The sequence below is a fragment of the Oryzias latipes genome, chromosome 20 (genome assembly GCF_002234675.1).
Source record: "Oryzias latipes chromosome 20, ASM223467v1".
Classification (NCBI taxonomy): domain Eukaryota; kingdom Metazoa; phylum Chordata; class Actinopteri; order Beloniformes; family Adrianichthyidae; genus Oryzias; species Oryzias latipes.
The window spans coordinates 15,535,523-15,558,620 of NC_019878.2; the positions used below are offsets into that span (position 1 = coordinate 15,535,523).

At 37.5% G+C, this 23,098-nt stretch overlaps 1 protein-coding gene across 5 annotated transcripts in view; it reads right to left on the reverse strand.

Moving 5' to 3' along the window:
* The window catches only part of neto1 (neuropilin and tolloid like 1), a 70,449-nt gene that overhangs the window by 12,894 nt on the left and 34,457 nt on the right, over nucleotides 1–23,098 (reverse strand). For all 5 annotated transcript variants that reach the window (XM_023949952.1, XM_023949953.1, XM_023949955.1 and 2 more), the window contains 4 exons: nucleotides 11,081–11,122; nucleotides 9,825–9,952; nucleotides 4,802–4,884; nucleotides 3,943–4,088 (listed from right to left, as the gene is read on the reverse strand). In XM_023949952.1, coding sequence (XP_023805720.1) covers nucleotides 3,943–4,088; nucleotides 4,802–4,884; nucleotides 9,825–9,952; nucleotides 11,081–11,122 — 399 coding nt within the window. The remainder of the gene's footprint in view (nucleotides 1–3,942; nucleotides 4,089–4,801; nucleotides 4,885–9,824; nucleotides 9,953–11,080; nucleotides 11,123–23,098) is intronic.

The following is a 23,098-nucleotide window of genomic DNA, read 5'->3' on the forward strand; positions in this document are numbered from 1 at the left end:
AGCAGTGGTTGCTTCAGGCTGTCTTTTAATGTTTAAAGGCTGTACTGTACTCATATACACAGAAGAAACACAGATGAGCAGGAAGTCATTCATAAAATCTTCCGCAGATGCAGGGGAAACTGTTCATGAAGCCACCAGGAGAATTTGATAAAAAACCATGTCCGCCCATCAGAGATCTCAAGTGTTACAAATCAAAGATTAAAAGCAGCTGTTTTATTTAAAAACAGGTCACTGTTCACAAGGATGGAGTGAGAATAAACTGCAAACAATGGCTTTGTTAAAAGGCTGAGGAAGGCCAGCTCCCGTTTCATGTTGTTATAAGGTCACATGTGTTTCTCTTTGGTCTAAATGCTACATTTTGCAACAGACATCTATCTTCTATGTTGCTCTTCATGAAACAGAAAAATGCAGATACAGTTTGCTCCAAACACAGCCAATATGGACTCATGGCCAGTTTGAGCTATTGATGATTTGGGTGGCAGGACTGCAAAAAATCCAGCTTCAACCCTAGTTTTGTTTTGTAGTGGCCTACTTGTCCATCAAAGTTTTCCGCATCACAGGTTCTGAACAACTTTTAAAAAGAAAATGTTAATTTAGGGGTCTGGATGGAAAAGTCACACATGGAAACAGAAAATTTGATTTCTGACCTTAAGGCCACGTTAAGTGTAAATCTATAACATAATTTCAACATATTTAGGCCCAAAACACACAACAAAATCATGATAGGTGTCCTTTAAAGAACAGGACTTCAACCTGAAGCAAATATTGAAAAACTGTCCTCTCTCTTTCAAATGTCACCTGTTGCTTCTCTTCATCTTTATACTCGCCCCTCTCACACACAACCCTGCCAGGTATTGGACCTTAGGCAGTCTGGCATTGGTGTCACAGCTTTGGAGACTTCAACGCTATTACTGCTGTGATAAATGACAATTTTTATTTCAGGTCCTATCTCTCGTAAATGAATTAGAGTGACTTATTTACAACTCTTTCTATAACCTCTACTACCAGGGTTTATGCCAGCAGTCCATAAGTCAGACTTGCTCTGAGTATTTGTCCAAATACTTATTCTCTCTTTTACCAACCCTCCACTTCTGTTTCCCTTTTTATCCTTTTCTTTTATTTAAAAAAAAAACTGTTCACTCTCAATTCTTTAACTGTGCTTTTCTTCACAGCCACTAGAGGGAGCCAGCAGCTCCTCGTTTAAGTAGCAAAGACGTGTCCCTCCCCCATCATCCGCACACTGAGACCAGACGTTGTAAAGAGTGTGATCACCTCTAATCTGCAGCAAAATTAATTTCTGGGACATTCTGTAACTAAAGTGCCCTTTTGACCACACAGAAATGTTCACAGTCGCTGCAGCGTGCATCAATTATTTCCTAAATGAGCAGCTCATAAAAATAATGTGGCCATGTCTCCGCAGGCCTGCACCCTGAGATCTTTCTTCTGCAGCAAACGCGTTGCATATGAAATGAAAATGAACTAATATTGTTCAAAATTTGACATGACAAAAATACACTTTGGTCATTGTAAATGTCCCACAAAAAGGGCACCACCGATTGAATTTAGATTTCTTTTTTAAGTTACAAAAGAAAAATTCATGTTAAAATTTTTAATGATCAAATGTTGAAGAGAATCATCCATTAAATCCTGAATTCTGACTGATCTACAGCAGGTCTCTTCACAGATTCTCCACAAACTGATTCAGACTATATGCCAAAAGCTCTTAGCTGTTAAGACTTGATTATTCTGCGCTGGTCTCAAGTGGCTCCATGCACCAAGATGCTTCTCAAGAAACAAGAAGTTAAGTGTGTAGTGAAGTCAGAGCAAATAATTTCATCGGCAGCCCCAGAGCTGTGCTGCAGATGAGGCGTAACAGTGCTGACAGCTGAGAAGTCACACAACCACATTTATCACCTACGACATCATTGCTTCGTGGGTAAAGCGATGTTTCAATCTCTTACGCTTCACATTTGTGATGGTTTGGATATGAAAGCAGCGTTTGGGAGTGATGCTGAATGAAGGTGAGCTGCATCGCCATGTGTTCGCGTGATGCACATATTATAAAGGTGCAGGTGCGCTTTGGAAATGCAATTCTCCACATGGGAGCAACTTGCTGGGAGTCAGCAGCTGTGAGTGGTCCTCTAAAGGGCTGCTAGTTCCTCTGGGAGCAACATGAAGAAGATTTAGGATCAATGGTGGCATGGGAACACTTACTGTAAAAACTGTCCTGTGATCTGAACATCCCATCTGTGGTGGGCATGCTGGATATAAAAGAGCACTTTAAATTCCTTTTTTTTTATTGCTTCATCTTAAACTGATTTTTAAATTAGCGATTTAAAGAATCAGGTTTATCTTTTTGAACTAAATACAAGGATTTTTCCTTTTGAACCAATGAAGTCAGGTTGAGTGAATTTGATCTTTTTGAGAGAAAAAGTGAAGAGTGGACTGAATTCCTGGATGTGCTGCTTTTGCTTTCCAAAGCGCTGGCACTTCTGTCCCTTCGCTGTTGACAGGGTGGGTGCATTGGTGCTGAGCTGTGGTGGATGCTGCTGCTGCTCTAAAGGCTGAGGTCTGGCTGGGGATCGAGTGAGTGACTTAGCCAGCGCCGTTGCCCTGGCAACAGCACATCCTGGCTCTGCTTGGTGAAAAGGCCTCAATAAAATGACACCGACTTCACAACTCTGCTGCTACAGCTGTTGCTTATAGTGAGTTAAGCTCCTCCAGTCTCCTTAAACAATAAAGACTCATAACCAGTATACACAGGCAGAACACACAGATCGTGCTCACAATTTTATGATGAAATTCATTTAAAACCTTTTTTAAAGTTACTTTCCCACCTTGCTATAAAAAAAAACTATAAATGAAATACTGGCTGGCACTTGTTTTTTATGTTTATCCCATTTAGAAAGGACTTTCAAATGAAAACAGGCAATAGAAAGGTAAGAATGAGCATCTGTGTTAACAAGAAACTTATCAGTTGCTGCATTTCCATTGACTATGAAACTAAGCAAATTGGATTTATGATAATAAATTTGCCTAATGGAAACATGACAATTTTGAGAGAAAAAACCAAGGGTTTTGCGCTTGGAGGAGGGTTTTTTGAGGCATATCGAAATTGACGTATTTTGCAAAACTGCAATGGAAACACTTTTTTTCAAATTGAATGAGGTACCTGACTAACAACTGAATATCAATGTGCTTCCTGGTAGGAACTGGCTGCCTTGGGCTCTGCACAGCAGGTGCTGCAAGACGTCCCACAGCCTCACACAGCTCATCAAAGGTTGAGCGTGTCACGCAGAATTTTTGGATCCACCGCTCCTCTGTAAAATCACCAACCATGATTTCCCAAAATCGCTTCATCCTAGCTGCTCCCACGTGTAAGTAGCTCGCCACTCCGTGGCCTGATAAACAAACCAACGTCTCCTTTGATAGATGATGATAAGCGCTAGTGCCGTGGCAGAAATTTGAATGTTTCTGCTGTAAATCAAAGTATTGTTCACATCTGTCGCCATGTTTTTGAATGACTTATTGCGTGAGTTGGTTTGTGTTAATTTGCATTATTATTATTTAATGGAAACATTATATGCATAGGTTAATGTGTTCCCCTAAATTGTCCCTAGGTGTGAATGTGAGTGTGCATGTGGGGGTGTTTTGTGGCACTGCGACAGACTGGCGACCTGTCCAGGATGACCCCTGCCTTCGCCCACGAGTGGACAGGATAGGCTCTGGCAGGAATAAAATGGATTAGACGATGAATGAATGAAAGAAACAGTATATTTTTTTAGAATTTCATTAAAGTTTTGCGCATATGTGTTATGGAAATGACACTCCTGTTTTCGGAGGTTTCATCTCAGCCTCTCCCAAAGAGGAATGAACTGTTTTAGCTTACCAAAACTGCAGAACAATTGAATGAATTTGGGGATTTTTGGTGTTTGCTCTTACGCTCTTGGAAGGTTGTGAAAAGGATGCGGAAACGACTTTTACGGCTCAGCTCGTCTGCCCACATGCGGACCACTCCCAGTGTGGAAACAAGCATGATGTCATTGGCCACCGTGGAGCAGAACTTACTCTTCAGGTCTTCCACTGAGCTGAAACAAAACAGTTAGATAAGAATACATTTATTTCAACCATGCAAAATAAGCCCCGATCATGATACTGGATTCTCCTTGAAAACAGACTGTATATACTTTGTTCATTCATCAAAAGGAAAAAGAAAACCTAAATATTTACATTTTGATGCAGTAGTTCTACTAAGCTTTGGGTTTTCAGTTAATGCTGAAGTGGTGAAGTGGTGTAAATGCCAGATCCCTGAAGTACCACCAGATGTACTGTTTTTTGAGTGAATGGACTATTATATCTGGCCATTTTTTTAAACATCTTTTTGAAAAATACAGCTGGGTCCAATGTTATTCTTTAATTCAAACTTTTTCATAAGGCTTTATATTAATTAGATATTCATATCTAAATATTCTATTTAAATTCAAGACGTTTTCACAGTAAAGAAGGGAAATCATTTAACAAAATCAAACTTATGTTAGAAAATAGTATTTCAGTGCATTATTTCAAATATTAAAAGGAAAAAAAAGAACAATAATTGCTTTTTGGTGATTTTTTGGAACAAAATCCAGCACAAATATTTTGCATGGTGACTCAATTTGTCGTTTTCTGCATCAGGTTTAGCTTAAATGTATCAAACAAAATTATTAGGGAAGGTAACTTTTTCCAAATGTCTCCCTTTGACCTAAAAAATTTAAGACAAAGTAAAATGATTGAATAAAACCAAAACAACTGAAAAAGTCACCTGCCACCATCGTAGACTGCTACAAAGTTGCGCTTGCATTCATTGGAATTTGCCATTTCATAGTCCAGAAAACGCAGATAGATCTGAAAAAGGGACAAAGAAGAAGAAAAAGAGAAAATTTGAAGAAAAGCAGCAAGAGTTGAACATGACGAAAGAAGTAGAGGAATGATTCCATCTCCTAAATGTTGCTGCATTTGCACCTTGGTTGCCATCCCAGCAGCTGATGTAGCAGATTGACAGGCTGCGGCTAGTCATGATGCATGAAAATTAGATGAGACAGTCTGTTAGCTCAAAAGTCGTGATCTGTCGCTGTCTAGATAGAGCTCTTTAGATTCAACTTCAAGGAGATTTCTGTCTTTTTGCTACAAGCTTTCCAAATAAGGAGCAAAAATCCATTACACTGAATGCAGCCAGCTCCAATGAAGCCCTAAAATCGCACTATAAAACAGACACGCTGTGTTTAATGAATCATTATGTGATTTATGACAGAAATAGTTCATGCACTTTAACCTCTTCAGCTCTTACTGAGTGAAACATCTACCTTGCTTGTCACCTTGACGCTTCACGATGGCTATTCCACACTTCTGATCACTGTCTGTCACTCATTCATCAACTGCAGCTTTGCTCCGCTGCCCAGAGCTCTGACCAAAATTACAGCACAAACCCCGTAAAGTCAACCTGACATTGACAACACGAGGGAAACGGGCTGGTCTGGAAATATATTCTCACTCCTCCAAAGGTTTTATATTCCATCTATCAGATTTCTTCTAATAGAAGACCTTTATCGAGGTCCCTCAACCCAATGTCTTTGGCAAAGACATTGGGTTGATAACCACTATTGGGCAAGACAGATGACAGAAATACGTCCCTGTTTGGAAGTCCAAGTCAATTCACGTCCTTAGCTGTAATGTCGAGTCAAGTCTGAAGTCTTAAAGGGGTTCTATCAGGCAAATGCAACTTGTTTGAGCTTTTAAGTGTATTGTAATGTTTATTCTTCACGAAATACAACCCCAAAGTGGTATTTTGCTCCATTTCTAACAGTTAGGCTGCACGCAAGGAGAATACACTTATCATGTGAACAGCACAAACAGGCTAGCTGAGCAGTGGGCAAGATTTGGGGAGGGGGTTAAAAATGTCAAAACTCTGTATGACATGGCTAAATCACCTTGCCTGAATGTCTCGATGACCCTAATATTTTGTGCGGGCCACCTAATGTATAAGTTTGGCCATTTTTCACTCGCAGACAGCCCATATCCACCCTTAACAGCAGTTGTGATGAAGGCTTTGTGTAGAATCATGACAGCAGCAGGAAACCAGAAGTGGGAACTGGCAACTTTCTAAATTCATGTGTAAACATTTGCAAGAATGAGATTTGTAGCTTACATTTTAGTCTTTAAAGAAAAAGAGAAAAAAATAAAACTACCAACACACAACTTGTTGTGATAGCATGCAGAATAGGTTAGGGTAGTATCTCCGTAACCACAGACGCCAGACCAGTGAGAAAATATGCACATTTGTGACAGTTTTCTCTTAGAAAAACCCTCAATCATGGTTCCCTAAATATTAAACTGAGTCAAAATGTGCTTGATATTTAAAAGAAATGCTGAGTGATTGTTACACAAATGTGCACAACAGTTGAACAGAAGGGTTCAGTGCTAATACATAAAGATTTGCAAATGCATAGCTATACATGCACATGGTTACAGTCGTTGTATATTTCATTTTTAAATTGCCCACACAACCCACCAATCCAGTAAAGCAGCTTAAATCTACTGCCCATGTCTGCACATGTGGGTGTCAATCCCTTTACTCCTTTCTTTTATCTTCCACTCTCAGACGTGGGTTTTTGTCTTTCTCTTCGTAGGTTGAAACATCTCCTTTGGTTACAAGTCCACCACTAAGATTCTTGCAAATTAAATTCTGTGTAAGGTTAATGTGAAAACCATGGCAGTTCCAGAGAAACTTCAACCTTGGTCTAAAAGTTAGAGCCTGCAATATCAAACATTTGTTTTGTATCTGATCAGCCAAAAACTAGGTTTTGTTGCCAACCTTCTGCAACGCTATCTTAAGCTCAAGAGAGTTTCTGGATGGATTTCGGACACCAGCAATAAATCTAATGAACTTTATTTTAAACATAATGGGGTTCAAAATCCTACAGAAACAAGGACGTGGTGCCAGGGCTGACTTTGGGAGATTGAGTAACACCCAACACTCAAGAAGACATTTCAAACAGCCCCTTACAAAAACCCTTAGCAGCTTGTCGGCAGCCATTGCAGCTAAGTTAGATTCTGTTTTTTAGCCTTAAAAAAATAATTCAAGCTAACATATTTTTGGAATTCAAAGCCAAAGAAAGTTGAAAAGTAGAAGTGTTTCAGGCAAACTCCTATGTGTTGAGAATGTATTATGCAGTAAGTGCAGAAGATAGGTGGTGGTTTATTTATCAAAATAAAGAGGGTAAACTATTGATCCCAGAGGTACTCCTCTTTCCAATTCTTTATGAGAAAATTTGTATTGCAGTGAACGACAATGCAAAACAAATGTAACAATGTTCTAGACGTGCAGAGTTGTTATGTAAAGATAAAAAAATGGCAAAAGTAGAAATGCCTCGTGAGGGAAGTAAAAGTATGTATCAGAACAAAAATAGAATAATCTGAACTTATGATGTCCAAAGAGAATCACACGGCAACAGCAGATAAGCAAACTTTTACTGGAGAAAACAACACTATTCCCTTCAAAATGTGTATTTGTTTATATAAAGGCACTTCTTTTTGGCAGAAGCTGTCATAAAGTAATACCATGATGGCATTAAAATTGCTGCAGTGCTGTCATTTCTGGCAACACCTCATGGTCATTACTGCTTACCTGCAGGTATTCTTACCCTTGCCATCTCTTTCAGCCATCTGCTATCTAACCCCCAAACCCAATTCCTTATACATTTAGACCTCTGAAAAAAAAGTATTATGAAGTATCTCTCCCTTTTTCCTCCTCATCCACCTCGTTTTTCTGACTTAAAGCGCGATCTTCCGACTTTTCCTCTGGAGTGCTCCGGTGCAGTCTAATTAGAGCCTGCAGTATGGGATGTCATTATCTCTCTACTGTTTCTGGCACAATGGGTGCAGTGCAGTACTATTTCAGCACGGAGGGAAAAACGAATAACCCCATGCATGCACATACAGCATTCAGCGACGGGGGGAGGGGGATGGTGCACTTGCGGTGGATGCATTCAATGCAGCTCCTCCACTGCTGCATGTTTGACAGAAACCTGAAAATGTATTTCTTACATTCCAACACTCTGACAGAGCAGATGAAAGTGGAAGAAAATGTTTTGCTCTTCTACATCGCTCCTGGCAACTTTGACTTGTACCTTAAAACTCTTCTCCTAAAGCACATTAGTCATTTTAATCAAGTAAAACACGTGATTTGATAAGCTCATTCATCAATTACGTTTAACATGCAACAATTTTTTTTACCTTTTAGTGCTCCACAACATGTGTTTACGCTCTTCCAGTTATTTCAGAGCTATTTATTAGATGTGATAAGATGTTTTGTCCTGTTGGTTATGAGTTTGGCACAATGTTGCAGGCAAAAGGCAATGCTTAACCCTTTAACACCAGAGATGTTGCAGGTGACACATAAATAACTCACGCTCCTTGACATACCTCTTTGACCGTTTGCGCGGTCGGCGTAAACGTGATTCAGCTGATTCTGATGGAGAAAAAAGCGGCTTTGCTCCAATAAAGTGAAATTTTGCATAGCGGCGAAAAGCTGTTTTCTCCCCGATGGACACAGCTGAATTACGTTAATTTTGTGGGCACATCACTGCTTTAAAAGGCTGCATATTACTGCAAGGCTGCTTCTCTCCACTTCAGTATCTGCTGGAATTATTGGTTATCGCATAAACAGTTGAGACAGTAGTGGAAGGAATGTCAACATTGGAGCTAAAGCTCCGGTGACAAAAGGGTTAACTCCCCTAAAAGAAGAATCAAGAGTTTACCAGTTAAAGGTGAAGTAATAGCATCACCGCATGGTAAAGTAAAGCTTAAAGGGCTACTTCAAACTAGGCGATGATTTATTCTGCAAAAATATATAAAAAAGACAGAAAAAATAAAAATATACTCCAATTTTTTTATATCTGGTTAGTGCATCAACAAAAGAACCAGCAATGTGCCAGAAGAACATTTACAGTCACTTTTACGCGCTTCCAGGATCCAGTTAGACACAGATGAAAGGTTGTAGCACTTGTAAAACATGGCCTTTTCAAGCACTGCTCCTACAGACAGCCATGGGACACTTTTCATCTCGTGGGATTAATGCAACACAGGTACTTCTGGTGGCTTACTGAGTAAGTATAAGGTGTTGAAGTAGTATTACATTTAAACCCTATATGTGCACCTATGACTTCTTGACATGCCTGTATCACTACTCTACATGGATTTTCTTTTACCATACAAAATATACTTTTGTGTCACTATGTGAATTAACTCCACTGGATAAATAAAACAGAACATGCTTAGGTGTATCCAAAATACCAGCAGCATAAAGAAGTGCAGGTTGCTGTAGCCTTTGGGTCAAACTGCTATTTTATCAGTTGGATCCTCCTGCTCTCCTTTTCCCCTCTCCTATTCCTTCTCCTGCTGTTCTACTTGGCAACAATGCAAAGATTAAAAAAATAGCACTGACTCAAAGTAATCCCCCGTTTTGCCTGACCCTATTTGAGGTCAGACAGCAAGCAATCACTTCACCCCACAAATACTGTACTTACGTATTAAAACTTACAGCTGCAAACAAACGCACAAAAACATCTTGATACAAACCCTCATCTTGAAATGTCTTTGGCATAGAAACAGACTGGAAAGAACCTAGGGACTCAGGAAAATCAAAGAGTTTGTCTTTCCTCTTATCAGGAATTTTCCTGGATTTTTTACAGTGTGTAGTTTCTGTGGTTTGTTATTTTCCAAATGTTGACTCCCTGAGCTTTAAACTGTAGTTGTACTTGAATGGGACAACAGTTTATGGCACTAACCTTGGAACGAGGTGGAGCACGGATGTACCATTTACAGTCGACTGCCTCTGCAGCACCAGCCTTTCCGTCTCTGGTTATCTGATGAGACTCGACGATCCCTTCAGGGCCGACCATGTCGTACTGACAGGCTGAAACACATACGCACATGCAAATGTTTCTGTGTTCACGCGCGCCCAATATGGTGGCACTCACTTGCCTGACACACATGAAAACATTTGGAAAGTAAGTGGAAATGAAAAGAAAAACCTGCCAAATATTTGAGTAAATGAACGTGTATGTTCTTGCTCAGCAGGAATCAGCCCTTAACTCTAACAAATGGTGACATGTTGGGTACAAAAAACAGGAATCCCTAGCTAAAGGTTTATGATAACTGAATTAAAGTGTGCTATCCTCTCAGGTTATTTATTATCAAGCATTAAATTGTTCTGCTGTAGAAAGATACAAAAGCTAAAGGTTAACTAGCTTAATACCTTTGAGGTTGCTGGAGCCTATACCAGCATCTGTTGGGGGAAGGGGGAGTACACCCTGGATAGTTCGCCAGTCTGTCACAGTGTCTGGTAGTGCATGAAAAGCCCATAATGCAACAGTTTAGTCTGTTGTTTGTGTTCGGTACACATGCTTGGCCTACAATTCTGAAACCCTTAACTGTGTGCATGGTATATGTGAAATGCAGTCCAACTGTGTAAACATTGAAAAAAAAAACAATAACTTTTTAATAATATAGAAAACACTTTTAATATAGAGATATTAGTCTAGTTTGTTCATTCAAAATCCACATTATTTGAAGGGATTTTTGATGTTGAGTCGAAAAATTGTATTGATCTAACTTTTATATGACCAAACAACACCTCAACTGTTTTTGTCCTTTGTGGTCTTTTCGTAGTGCTTGTGATGTCTTTTTTCCCCCAGTTTGCTTTATCACTGATCACACCTGGTTTCTGTTTATTTTCTCAGCAGCCTCAGTTCACCATGACTGAATGCAGCTGCTTGGCTTCTGCCCTGTGTTTGCTTCATCTGTTATTCATTTTTATTTGCGTCTCGGTTCCAAGGTTTTAGTAATCTTGCTTCCGTCAGGCTTCCCATTTTAAAATGTATTTTTATGTTTGTTGATTTATTTTCCTATGTTTAAAGTTGATTTAGCTATTTCCTGTTTTTGTAACCAACCAAACTGTGGTACATTTAAATCCTTCCCTGGTGAAAAAAAGAAATAAAGAGAGAAGAAAGACAGGAGACCAGAGACGGAAGAGTATACCTACAGGGCAGTGGTGGAGGAACTCCCAAGTCTCCAAAGTCTGGATCTGAAAAGAGAGCAAAGGAGAGGGGGTGGGGACATACATTTTTAAAGAACAACAACAAATTCTGAATCTCAGCAGAGCCAAAAACAGTGACACAATGTCATAAACACGGGAGCCTCCCCAAATTGTACAACAGTCTGCTCTGTTCATAATAAAGACATTTGTAACTTGTTATTTTCTTGTTTTGTTGATTCTTATTTATCCAATTTGGGCAACTGGCTTCTAGTTAACATTATCTGCCTTAATGGGTTTTCATCAACCGCTTCCCAAACTTGATCACTATGGTATGACTGTCAGTTCAAACCAGTTATAATCTTTCTTTTATTTGGTTGAAGACTGAATTTGTCTTCAACCTTTTTTTTCTAGTATTGCAATAAAGGTTGCACGTATAGGAACATATAGCCTTTATAACCTGCTGCTATTATGTCTTGTGTAATGACATAAAATGAGGACTTTCACATTTGATGAACCAAATAAAAAAAAAATGCAGACTTCATTCTGCATAAAAAGAGAAGGCAAGCGTGCATTGTAAGCGTTACAATTAGGTCATAGTAAAGATGTTTTTCTAGTTGTTTTGCAGTCCTCTAACTTTAATTTTTGTTGCACTTTGCAAGCTCAAAACAAGAGAATAAAAAGAAAATCTTGCATATACCCTCTCAAAATGTTTTTAGACCATAAAAAGTTCTGATTCTAACTTTTAACAGAACTGGTATTTATCTAGAAGATGGTGGAAAAGACACAAATGTTTTTAACGTCTGCAATAACAAAGATGGAAGCCATTTCCCTGTATAATGATGCAACAAATGACATCAACGAGGACGCCAGAGTTGTGTAATGACTTCTTGTTTTTAACTTCCCAGTACCTTTTACCAAAAGATACCTCATTACTCAAAGGATTGATTTCCAAAGACATAAATGAACTTCTCTTCTTTTACATTATTACTTCTGCTTCATGCTGTGCTTGAAGGTTTTTAGCTTCCTGCAGATTCAAAAGAAGATGAATAGTTCATCCCTAACATGAATGGGAATTCCTTGTAATAACCTTAAACTGAATTGCTCGATTCCAATGAGTGTTCTGCAACTGGGTTTATCCCATAATTCAGGTGGGGCCAAAAGGAAATGAAGGAAATTGTTCAAATTACTTCTTTTTTTTTTTCAAAATAAAGGAAACACAGTTGAGCAAAACACCATGTGATCATTAAAAACATGCTCATCTGCAAAAATCAGGCCATGACAAAAGAAGAAACATTGAATCCAGATAATTATTAATATGATTTACAAGTAAGAGTTGCATCAGGGTGTTTGGATTTCCTGGATTGACTGCAGACCTCAGACTATGCCCAAAAGACAAAAGACAGAAAAGAGGAAATAGATGGATGAGAATGATGGATGGTAGGTGGAGGAGGAAGGACTAGACAAATGGATTAGAAGAGGGAGTAAAGGTGAGGGATGAATGGATGGAAATGGAATACGTATAGAGAACGGATGGGCGGATGAGACTGTATGTGCAGGCGGAAAGAAGTCCTGTATGAGTGAAGAGGCAGAATGAGAGGAATGAATCGATGAGGATAGCATATTGGTCGTTTATGGATAAATGGATGGGAAGAGGGCGTAGATAATAAAGGCTTGACAAAAATAGACAATTAGAGAAGAATTTGGTTAAAAAATTGTTGCCTTCGGTTTAAAAAAACCTGTCAGGTATAAGAAAGGGTCATCAAATCATTAAAAATGGAGGGAAAGTAATAAGAGATGTTTTTTGATTGCGAAAAGATAGTTGAATGCTAATCTGTAAATTACAGACGGACGATCAGTGATTTGAGAAGGTCATCAGATAACATGGTTCTGATTTTGGACCTAAAGTTAGCTATATTAACTTTATTTCTTTGAACTTATGATACATCTACAGCACAAAATCCATTTCTGCCTATCTCATTCAATTATGCTGTGAAAGGCATGTCGCTTAAGATCTGCAGACTGCTTTCCAGAAACTAGAAACGCACAGAAAATCTGATCGTTGTCTGCCTTATCGTCACATAACTGCCACAGTCTGAGCTCAGAGTGGAAAATGAGGTCTGATTGCACAGTGGGAAACTTTGCCTAAATGTCACCATTTCCTTTTTCCTTGACCATATATGTACGTGGTAATGTTACAGACCTTTTTGTCTGGGTCAGTAACTCAGCAATTGAATAAATATCTAACAGTGATCAAAAACCAACAAAAACAACATTATATGTTTAAAAGAGCCAATAAAATGCTGCATTTAAGAACCTGAATATTCACTTTGTTGGATTATAACACCCTTTGAGATAAAAGAAAGACAAAGGCAGAATATTGACAATGTTCGAGTGAAAACTTAGAAGAAAGGAGAAATTCCGAATTGTAACGTTTTTGATTTTTTTCAAAAGTTTCTCTTGATACTTTACAACACTTTTCCACTGATTAACTGCTACTTTCAACCAAGGCTCGAATGATTCAGTCTGTTCAAAGCTGAGTGGGAGATACAGAGCAATTGAAACCACTTTGCTGGCCTTGCACAGCTCAGTGGTAATGAATATGTTTTTTTTTCTTTTGGAGAAAATAATGTTTTGTTTGAATTTATGTCTCAAATAGACTCTCCCCAGAAAAGACATTACAAGGGTACTTTAACACAACAGGTCTTTTTTTCTCCAGAGAGAGGCACAATGAACTAGCATCCATTATTCAGAATATGCATTTGCTTCTTCTTAAGATGCAAGATGACAACAAAGAATAACCAAATATTTACTTACTACAAGAGTGATTAAAAAAAGATTTGGGCAACCACACACCAAACAACCATGAAGTAACTGCCAACAGATATTAATGTCAAATTAGAAGTGGTATTCCGAGCCTCTAACTTTAATAAAATGTATTTTCTTGACTGATTCTGGGAAAGATCATTTGGACGTTTGTTTTCCTGTAATTTGTAATGGTTGAACTGAAATGAGCAAAGATTTCAGAGCTGTTATGGAAACATCACATTACTTTGAAAGGTGCATCATTGGTCAGTATGAGTCAGTGACTCATATCGGCTAGTAATGCACCAGATATCAGTGCAGGGAACTGAAAGCACACTTAAAAAAAACCTACATGGCTTTTCATGGTAGGTAGGTTTTATGGCTTCCTTTAGTTTTCAGTGTTGTAGTGGGGGGATGTATCAATGGAACTGACATTTGCAGAGTAAAATGTCAGCATTAAAGAAGCCGTTCCCAGTCACAACTATCAGAAGTCAGGAGAGTCTGCTTTTCCTCAACAAATCTTTGGTTTCTGCACTGCTGAGGGCATGCCATGTGGTTTGGCTGTTTTAACTGATCTCTCACACAGGTGCTCCATGGGAAATGAAAAATTGAGTGAACCCCTAAAACACAAATGACTCAAGGCCCTGAATGGTGTTTGCTTTTTTAGTTTGACCGCTTTAGGCTACAGTAGAAACACATTAATAGTGGGGTTGAGAAGAGTATTAATAAATATATGTGCAGTACAAAGACCTAGATAGTATAGTATTCCTATGTTTTTGATTTTATATGTCATTGTGAATATTCCTGTTATCGGCAACACACAGGGACTGTTGACACAAATGCTGCTGCTTTAAAGTTTTAAACCTACATTATACTTTTATGTTTAAATTCACACTCTGGATTTACTTTAGGCTCTATTCACCTGAATGGCAATCATTAGGTCCAATTCACTTTGCTGATTAAAAAAAAGTAATTTTAGTTCAACTATATATTATCATATAAGTTTCAGTGCAGACAGAGCTGCATTGATTCTGTCAAAGTACTGCTGTTCAGAGATCCACTGTTGATAATTATAAAATTGAGCTCTATTTGAAATGAACGTAATACCAATAAACACACATTTATTTAAAAAGTGGTACATTATTATTCATAAAGGTAATTGTTCATGTTCTGCCATCCACCCATAGGTACAAATCCCAAGAAAAGATTATTTAAATAATCAAAGAACTTATTGTTGTTAACGATGTGTCTTGTTACAATTTTTTGGCTGTTCCAGTTTGAAACTATGCACAGAATTAAGTTTTTATACAAATAAAAACAGACAAGGCAGAATTAATAAATGTGAGAATGAACTACTATTGTCACTCACTTTACAAAGCTGACATTTTTTTTCCTTTTCTGAATATGAATAAAAAACAAAACGGCTTTATAAGAAAAAAAGCATAGAAGAAACTGATAGGCAAAATGCCAAAAGACAAGGGTGGGGCTTACAAACCAAAAAAGCTTCATTCATGTTCAAAAGAGGGCATCATGCTGACTCCAATCAGATCTGACCTTTTTTTTAGAGGAGTCTCTAACACATATTGTGTTAGATTCATTTCATGAAAGAAAATTAAAGATTCAGTTCATGTGGAAATGAGCCTCTTAGTTTCCTATCTACTTGATCAGAGGAGCAATATTCCGAAAAGCAGTCTTTTAGATAATGAGATTACAGCATTTTAGCTAATAGAACTTTTTTTAGAAGAAGCCCTGTTATAGAAATGGTTTTAGTTTTTTACCTCTCAATAGAACTAAGCAAACTTCACATATGACCTACAAGCTGCTTTTTACAAGGAAACATGACAAATGTACAACAACTCCTTTTTTAGATGGAGAACCAATAACAACATTTCCTCCACTTTATGCTGGTTTCCAGGCAACATTAGCATTGTCACCAAGGAAGTTTGAGACTAATAATCGTATAATAACTTGATCCTGCCTTCATAATTTTGCTAAGTAAGATAATTGGTATATTTCCAAAACAATATCAGTAATAAAGACCATTTACAACACTTACAAATGGCCTTCTGGTCATCCATTATGGTTGAATTGGAAATGTACTTTGACTTCACTTACCTAATCTTGATCATGAATCTATAGAACCTTGACAATATGTTTTCATGTCTGCGTTTGACACACAGAGGCTTTTATACTGGTACTTTGTTAAAGGTTCAAACACAAGGCATTTATAAGAACGTTTTTTATCAAACATTTTAGCTCAGAATTTCAATTTGATTGATAAAAAGATGAAGTAAGAGAGCTTTTCAATGGAAACTTTAACTAAAGTTTAAAGGGCAGAAAAAATGAAGTGTTTTTTTCTTTGCAGTCATTGTATTCTTTGAAGTTTTTCTATAGCTCTCATAATCTGTGTTGGATGAAAGTCTAACTTAGTTGTGAACATTGCAGCATACCCTTACGTGAGGAGTCACATCAGAAGGGGTTTAAACTAAAGGTACACTTGTTCTCTATTCCTATAACCTACATTCACATTGGTTTTAATGCTCTATCTAAAAGTAGATTCCAAATATTCTAGTCTACACGCAATGTATGGCTGGTGTTTTTTTCTTTTTTTCTTTTTAGCAAATATGTGCAACAGTCATTTTTCAACAAGTGTATTTAAATAAATAGATTGGAGATTTACATTTCTGTTTCATTTAAAACATCTGGTAAATGGTGTATACTTATGTAGTGCCTTTCTACCTACAAGGCCCAAAGCGCTTTACAGTCACAGACCCATTCACTCAGTCACACACTGATGGCGGCTCCGCTGCCAAACACCGGGGTTCAGTGTCTTGCCCAAGAATACATTGACTCATGGGCGTGCAAGGCGGGAATCGAACCTGCAATATCACGATCATGGGTCGACCGCCTTACCGCTGCACCACGGCCGCCTAAAATTAATTAAGTATTAATTAAGTAATTAAATCTTAAGTCTTTAATCAATATTTCTAAGTTTAAATAAAAACATCCGAGCATAACATTCACTATTCATCATACCATTGACAAATGTCATTATTAAATAAAGTATTTGGAAAAAGCTCTTCTAAAAGATATTTATAAAATCACAAATTTGCTTTCAGCTTTTCACACCTCGAAAAGGTTTGAAAATCCTTGGTTTGCCGAGGATCCTTTTTGATGTAACAGGACATTTGCGATGACTTAATTCATGTTTTTTTTCCTAAAAAAATTCTAAAACGGGCTTGTAGTTTTTGCCCTCAAATCAAACACATGAACTAAATTTATATTTTTTGCTGTTATGATATTTTTAACTCTGGAATCATAGGTAAACCTTTAAAAAAAGAAAACAAAATTCACGATTAATCATTTGTGCAAACACTAACAAGCAAATATTGAGTTTGCAAATAACAGCTCAGATATTCTGTTTCTTAGTTAGCTTTAAGCAACCTATGCTCCTATAAACATAATCCTTCACACACAAGCAGGGAAAATAATACAAATAACTTGAGATTTTTGTATTATAAAACTTTGGAAAAAAATGTATGATTTTTTCCACATTAGCCTTGCTGAGCTATGCAGATGAAAATGTCCATCATAAATTCCCTCAACAGAGGCATAAAATGAAAAGAAAGTGCCGCAGGTTTGTCAGCAAGAAATGTGAATTTCTAATAACAGCGTGATGCCATTTGGTGTTTCACAATGTGGAGACTCCAGATGATTTTATTAATGGAACCACAATAAGTTTGATTAGAAGATGAACAGCAGCTCTGTTGTGACAAAGCTGTCACTCCTTAACTGAATGTGTAACTGCACGTGAATGAGAACAAATGCTCCTATGGTTTCATGAGGCAAATTTCCAAGAACACAACACACATAAACACTAACACACACTCTTGCAGGCTGTTACCTCAAACGAAAAAAAAAAAACAACTCAATTTCACAGCGGCCTCGTTTCCCCTCAGCTGCTCAGTGGTGACATTTAAATAACCATCTGATTAATAATCTCTGCTTAAGTGGTTTATCAAGTTAATGAATGGCTGTCATTAATCACAGCAGACCGAGCTTCAGCTGGAGTTCCACAGACAGACAAACGAAGAGGTGGAAAAACTGAGAAGAAGAAAAACAAAACGACAAAAAAAACGTTTGGAGCAGGCTCAGACAAACCGCGGATAAAACGCATGCTGCATCTGTGCTGGACTTGTTACTAAAGCTGAAAAAAGGTCAATGTGAAAACTGTGATTTAAACATCATTTTGGGAAGTTATCTGCGCTTGACTGAACCTTTTTTAACCCTGCAGATGATTGCAAAGGATCCCAAATGAGAAGGTCATGGAGTTTGTTTCACCAGGCCCGATCCACGACCACATGCTACACACCAACTCTGATAAGAGCAAAAGGAAAACTCTAGAAGAGCGAAAAAGGGGAAAAAGAACTCATCTGATGTGTATGTTGCACAAAGTGACACAAAATATTTCTTGTATTTATCTTGGGAAGCCTGGCTCTTTCTATCTCACACTCGTAGACAGTTTGTCCTTGACTCTCTAAATGTAAAAAACGGACTGTACTCCAGCAAGATGAGCCTGTACCCGCCTAAATCCCCCTGAGAAATATCCACTCTTCCAACTCTCATCTCTGGTTCAGGTGCCCTTGATTAAAGCACTTAACCCCGGGGTTACTCAGGTGGAGGTGTTCAAGATCAAGAAATGTCAACTTCAAAATTGTAAAAATATCTTCCTTTTAATGGAACGATGGCCGCAATACTTCTATCGACTAAAAATTAAAGAAAGCCAGCGATCTCTCCCCTCAAGTGTACATTGATTTACATGATTCATTATTGATCTCAATATGAGAAGCAGCTATAGAAAAGCTCTCATAGTACATAAAGAGGCAGTTTCTTGCTCCGAGATATCTTAAAACGCTTCTTCAAAGCTCGGGCAGCAGCTACAAATGCCACGTAAATTTGTGTTTACCAGTATTTTCACAATATTAAAGTTTGTATTTTTTTAATTACCACACCATCATCAATATAATGAAACCAAATACAACAATAACTTCATATATATAATTAATCATTTAGAACAAGATTGTATGGGTTTAGTCTTACAGATTTGTACTTTTGTACGTTTTTTATCCTTGTCGGAAAGGTCATGTGGTTTTTGTTTTCTAATTGTTTAAATTCTTTCTAATAAGTCTCCAAACGTAAGTTTAATACATAAAGAGATATATTATCTGAGTTGTTTGTCACCTAATACCATGGCTGCTTTAATCTACACTTTCACTAACACAAACAACGTAAACCGATGATAAAAATAATAATATAATAAAATATATATAATAAATAATATATATAATAAAATTTAATCAAATTGTTACTCAACACTTTGTACATCTAGGATTTTTCATCACACCCTTCTCTTATTTATGAATTTTTGGTTCAGCAGATTCAGAAATGCAGCTGAGCCAAGTCATTATGGCACAACAAATTTTACTTTCACTAATTAAACCGATGGATTTATTATTACAACCTTTGCTATAAACTCTAATACCAACAAAGGCCAGTGTTTGTGAGCATTTTGCTTATTGCTAAATTACATATACTAACATTCATTTGGGAGCTCTAAAGGAAATTATATTTTAAAGGGTCATTTCCAGCTGGATATAGAAGCACCATCTGGTGGTAATAGAAAACTGAGATCATTTTTATAAATGCAGCAGCATGTTCTGTTTATAAACTCAAAATTTGTTCTAAATGGTGGCTTGAAATAACTATGCTTTGCATCACAGCTGATTATTAAAGCTTGCACTTATTTAATAAATAAATAGTGAAAAAAACAAGAACAATAATGGCCTGATCAGTATCCTCTTTTGTGTCTTCCTCATGTCACGGTTGAGGGTCATTGAAGGTCATTGCTTTGTCAAACCCATTTATATTACGTGAATTATCCGTTTGTTCTGTGCTGTGACAAACCTCGGGGTTACTGCAGCATTGGGTCACTTGTTCGTTCTTGTCTTTATTATTTAAAAAACATTGCCAAACTGAGTCCAATTGTGTCGCGTTCTGAGATGGAGATGCTCATCCATGCTTTTATTTCTTCTCGTCTTGATTACTGCAATTCCATCTTTACATGTCTAAGTAAAAAAATCTCTTGACCGGCTCCAATTTTGTCCAGAACGCTGCTGCAAACATTTCATCTAAGTCTCCTTAAGTGTATCAACAGCTCCAATAATAAATTCTAACAATAAAATTGAGCTAAAATCCTTTTTCACCAACAACCGAAGAAAAGATAGAATTTCAATTAACATGTTTATCTTATAAACTATCAAAAGTCTGCCTCTTTTTTCGTTTTTGGTGTCTTTTCAATCACAAACACACTGATGAATGAATCTAAGAGGGCATGGGTTTTCAGATGCTGCCAGTTAGAATCACTTTTCATGTCAGATCCACTTTTTCATGTTCATGTTTTGTGTCACTGTGTCACTCTCACTTGTCTTTATAGGGTTTCACAACCACAGAATCAACTGCAAAAAATATGTCCAATACAAAAAATACAGGGACATTTTGCTTGGCAGTATCGGTTTGAGTCCTTGTTTGAGGTATTTCAACAAATCCAAGGTGTTGTATACATGTAGGCTTGCAGCTATGACTTTCCTATTTGCAGGGTGGAAACAAGAAACTGACTCAAGTCTCTATTTCTTTAGTCCCATCAGATCAAAGAACATATCCAGTTATCAGAAAGGATGCACAATTATGAATGTTTGCAGTTATTTTGAAATACATGAAAGATGATACCTCTTCTTCTTTTTCTCTGTGTTTAGCCTGCTGCCTTTATGGGTTGCCAGAGCAAATCATCTGCCACCATATTATTTAATGTGGCCTATCAAACTGGGATAAATTATACTGTAACACTGATTATACTATATCAACCCATCAGTGCAATTGGCACTAAAATGAAAACAAAAGCCACAAATTTGAAATAAAAAAAAATATTTTTTTTAAATTTTGAATCACAAAAATTAAATGTTTTGCTCAAATGCCAAGTCATTTCTTTTGCTTATGAGGAGGCTTATCAAAACACTTAATTTAATCCCAGTAAAGTTGACTTAAATTATACCCTGATTAAAATAAAAAATAAGAAGAAAAGAAAAATACAAAAAGGAAGAATCAACCAGAAAAGACTTAACTTATTTTTTCCTTAGCTTTTCAGTCCGGTAATACAGTGTATGAAGAACTTGAATCCAGTATGGCTATTGGAGCTTGGTAAATATTTTGACAGACCAGTGTTTATCTCCGTCACAGCACAAATTTTAACAGTTGTTTTTTTTACTTGCAAGCTACTAGCTCAAAGTTTCCACTTTAGATGTGTATGCTCTCACTGAAGGCATGCAATTCTCAGCAGGCAGGCAGAACTCTGCAAAACACTAGAAACAGTGAAGAAATGCCAGTACAGCGAAACTCCCGGTGGAGCTTAGTGAAGACGCTGTGATTTTGGGGGTGTATCTTTATGGTGCAAAAGGACAGTCAAAATGACAAGATGTTGCAGGTATGCCGGTGTACTCACAACTAGATGTAGGGAAAGCAGGGCTATAATGTGGAGTTACTGGAGGAAATACAAGAATGTTCCAGTCTTACCTACTTGATTAAAGAATTCTCATCAGATGTCTTTGCATCAAAGCAGAAAAGCATTTGGAAATTAAAACTGGTGGCTGCATGGTGGTGTGGTGGTTTCACTGCATTCTTGGTTTAAATGTAGGCTGAATCATTTCTTTGTGGAATTTGCCTAATCTAAATATATTTCATTGATTGATTGATGACTCCAATAAATTTCTCTTTAGAAGGAATGAAATACTGTATTGACACCAAATGTAATTTGTATCTACTGCTTGTAAATCCTCTGCTCAGAGCTTGGGTTATTTATTTTAAAGAACTCTCCAAAGGTGTTGGCAATCACGTTGCCATGGCTGGGTTCATGAGATAATTCCGATACACCCCCAGTACAGTAAGGTTCACCATGTAATGCAGGCGCAGCATCTGAAAGACGATAGCTTTCAGAGGTACTTCTACTGGATCTCTCTGTGGCCCAATTCGACAACTTGCTGTCCCACATTAGTCAAAGGAAGACAAAAGAATATAAGAAATAAAATTGGAGGACTTTCTATAATTGTCTTAATACACAAAAGAAAAATATAATAAAGTTCAGGAGGAGCACAAACGGCAACAATCAGCTTTTTGTCCATGTTGGTTTTGGACTCCAGCTACTGTACACATCATCAACACATCAATACCAAAGCTGAGTTCCTGATTGGTTGACTCAAGGGAAAACGTTGCCAAAGTTCAGATATTTGCACTCTGGAAACATTGTGCAGCAGCGGTGTTGTGCCGCCCAAAGTACACTGCCACTAGAACGTTTTAAGCGACCTCTCATCGTGTCTCTACATTGACTCGACATTAAACCAAACCATCCCTGCCGTACAAATCGCGTTCCGTATAAATTTAGCTTAAGTGGTTGTCAGCGTGTCTGCTGTAGGGACAGATAGCAACCTGTTCAGTACATCTTTAACTAAAATTTAGCTGGGATAGGGTCCCAGGTAGAGGCAAGTCCTGACAGTAGACTGACAGTACTGGAAATGACACTTAGGTTAATTAAATTAACATATCAAATTGAATTGACTATATTTGAGGTTTTAAATAGTACAACTTCTAATTTGTATCAAAGCCTCAAAACATGTAAATATGTGAGGACAGATGCACATAATTTCTTGTCACTAAAACAGTTTCTTAAAGTCCAAAAGTGAACACAATAATTTGTATTTTAAGGAAAATCCAAAAGAAAGTACATTAAAGTCTGCAAGAAAATTGACTGCATTTCCTTTTGCAAAAGTGATGGACATGTAAAAATTCCCACAGAATGCTTACTTTAATTTTGACCCTAAATATTATTTGTATTTTGTGTGAGGTGATGGCACATGTGTACATGTATGTGTCATACTGGCTTGGTTGGGGACTTGCTACTGTTGAAACAGTTATTTGTCCCTAGGCATCGCAGGTGTTTCTATCTAAGTGACGCCACAATGACAGACAAATTCCATCCAGGTTCCATTTGGGCAACCATGCAATAAATCAACACTCTGCAATTCGTTATTTCAGAGTGACTGAAATGCAAGGAGAGAGGGTTTGAGTGAAAGATACAGCACATAAAGAAACTCAGAAAAGTCAGTGCTGCTGATC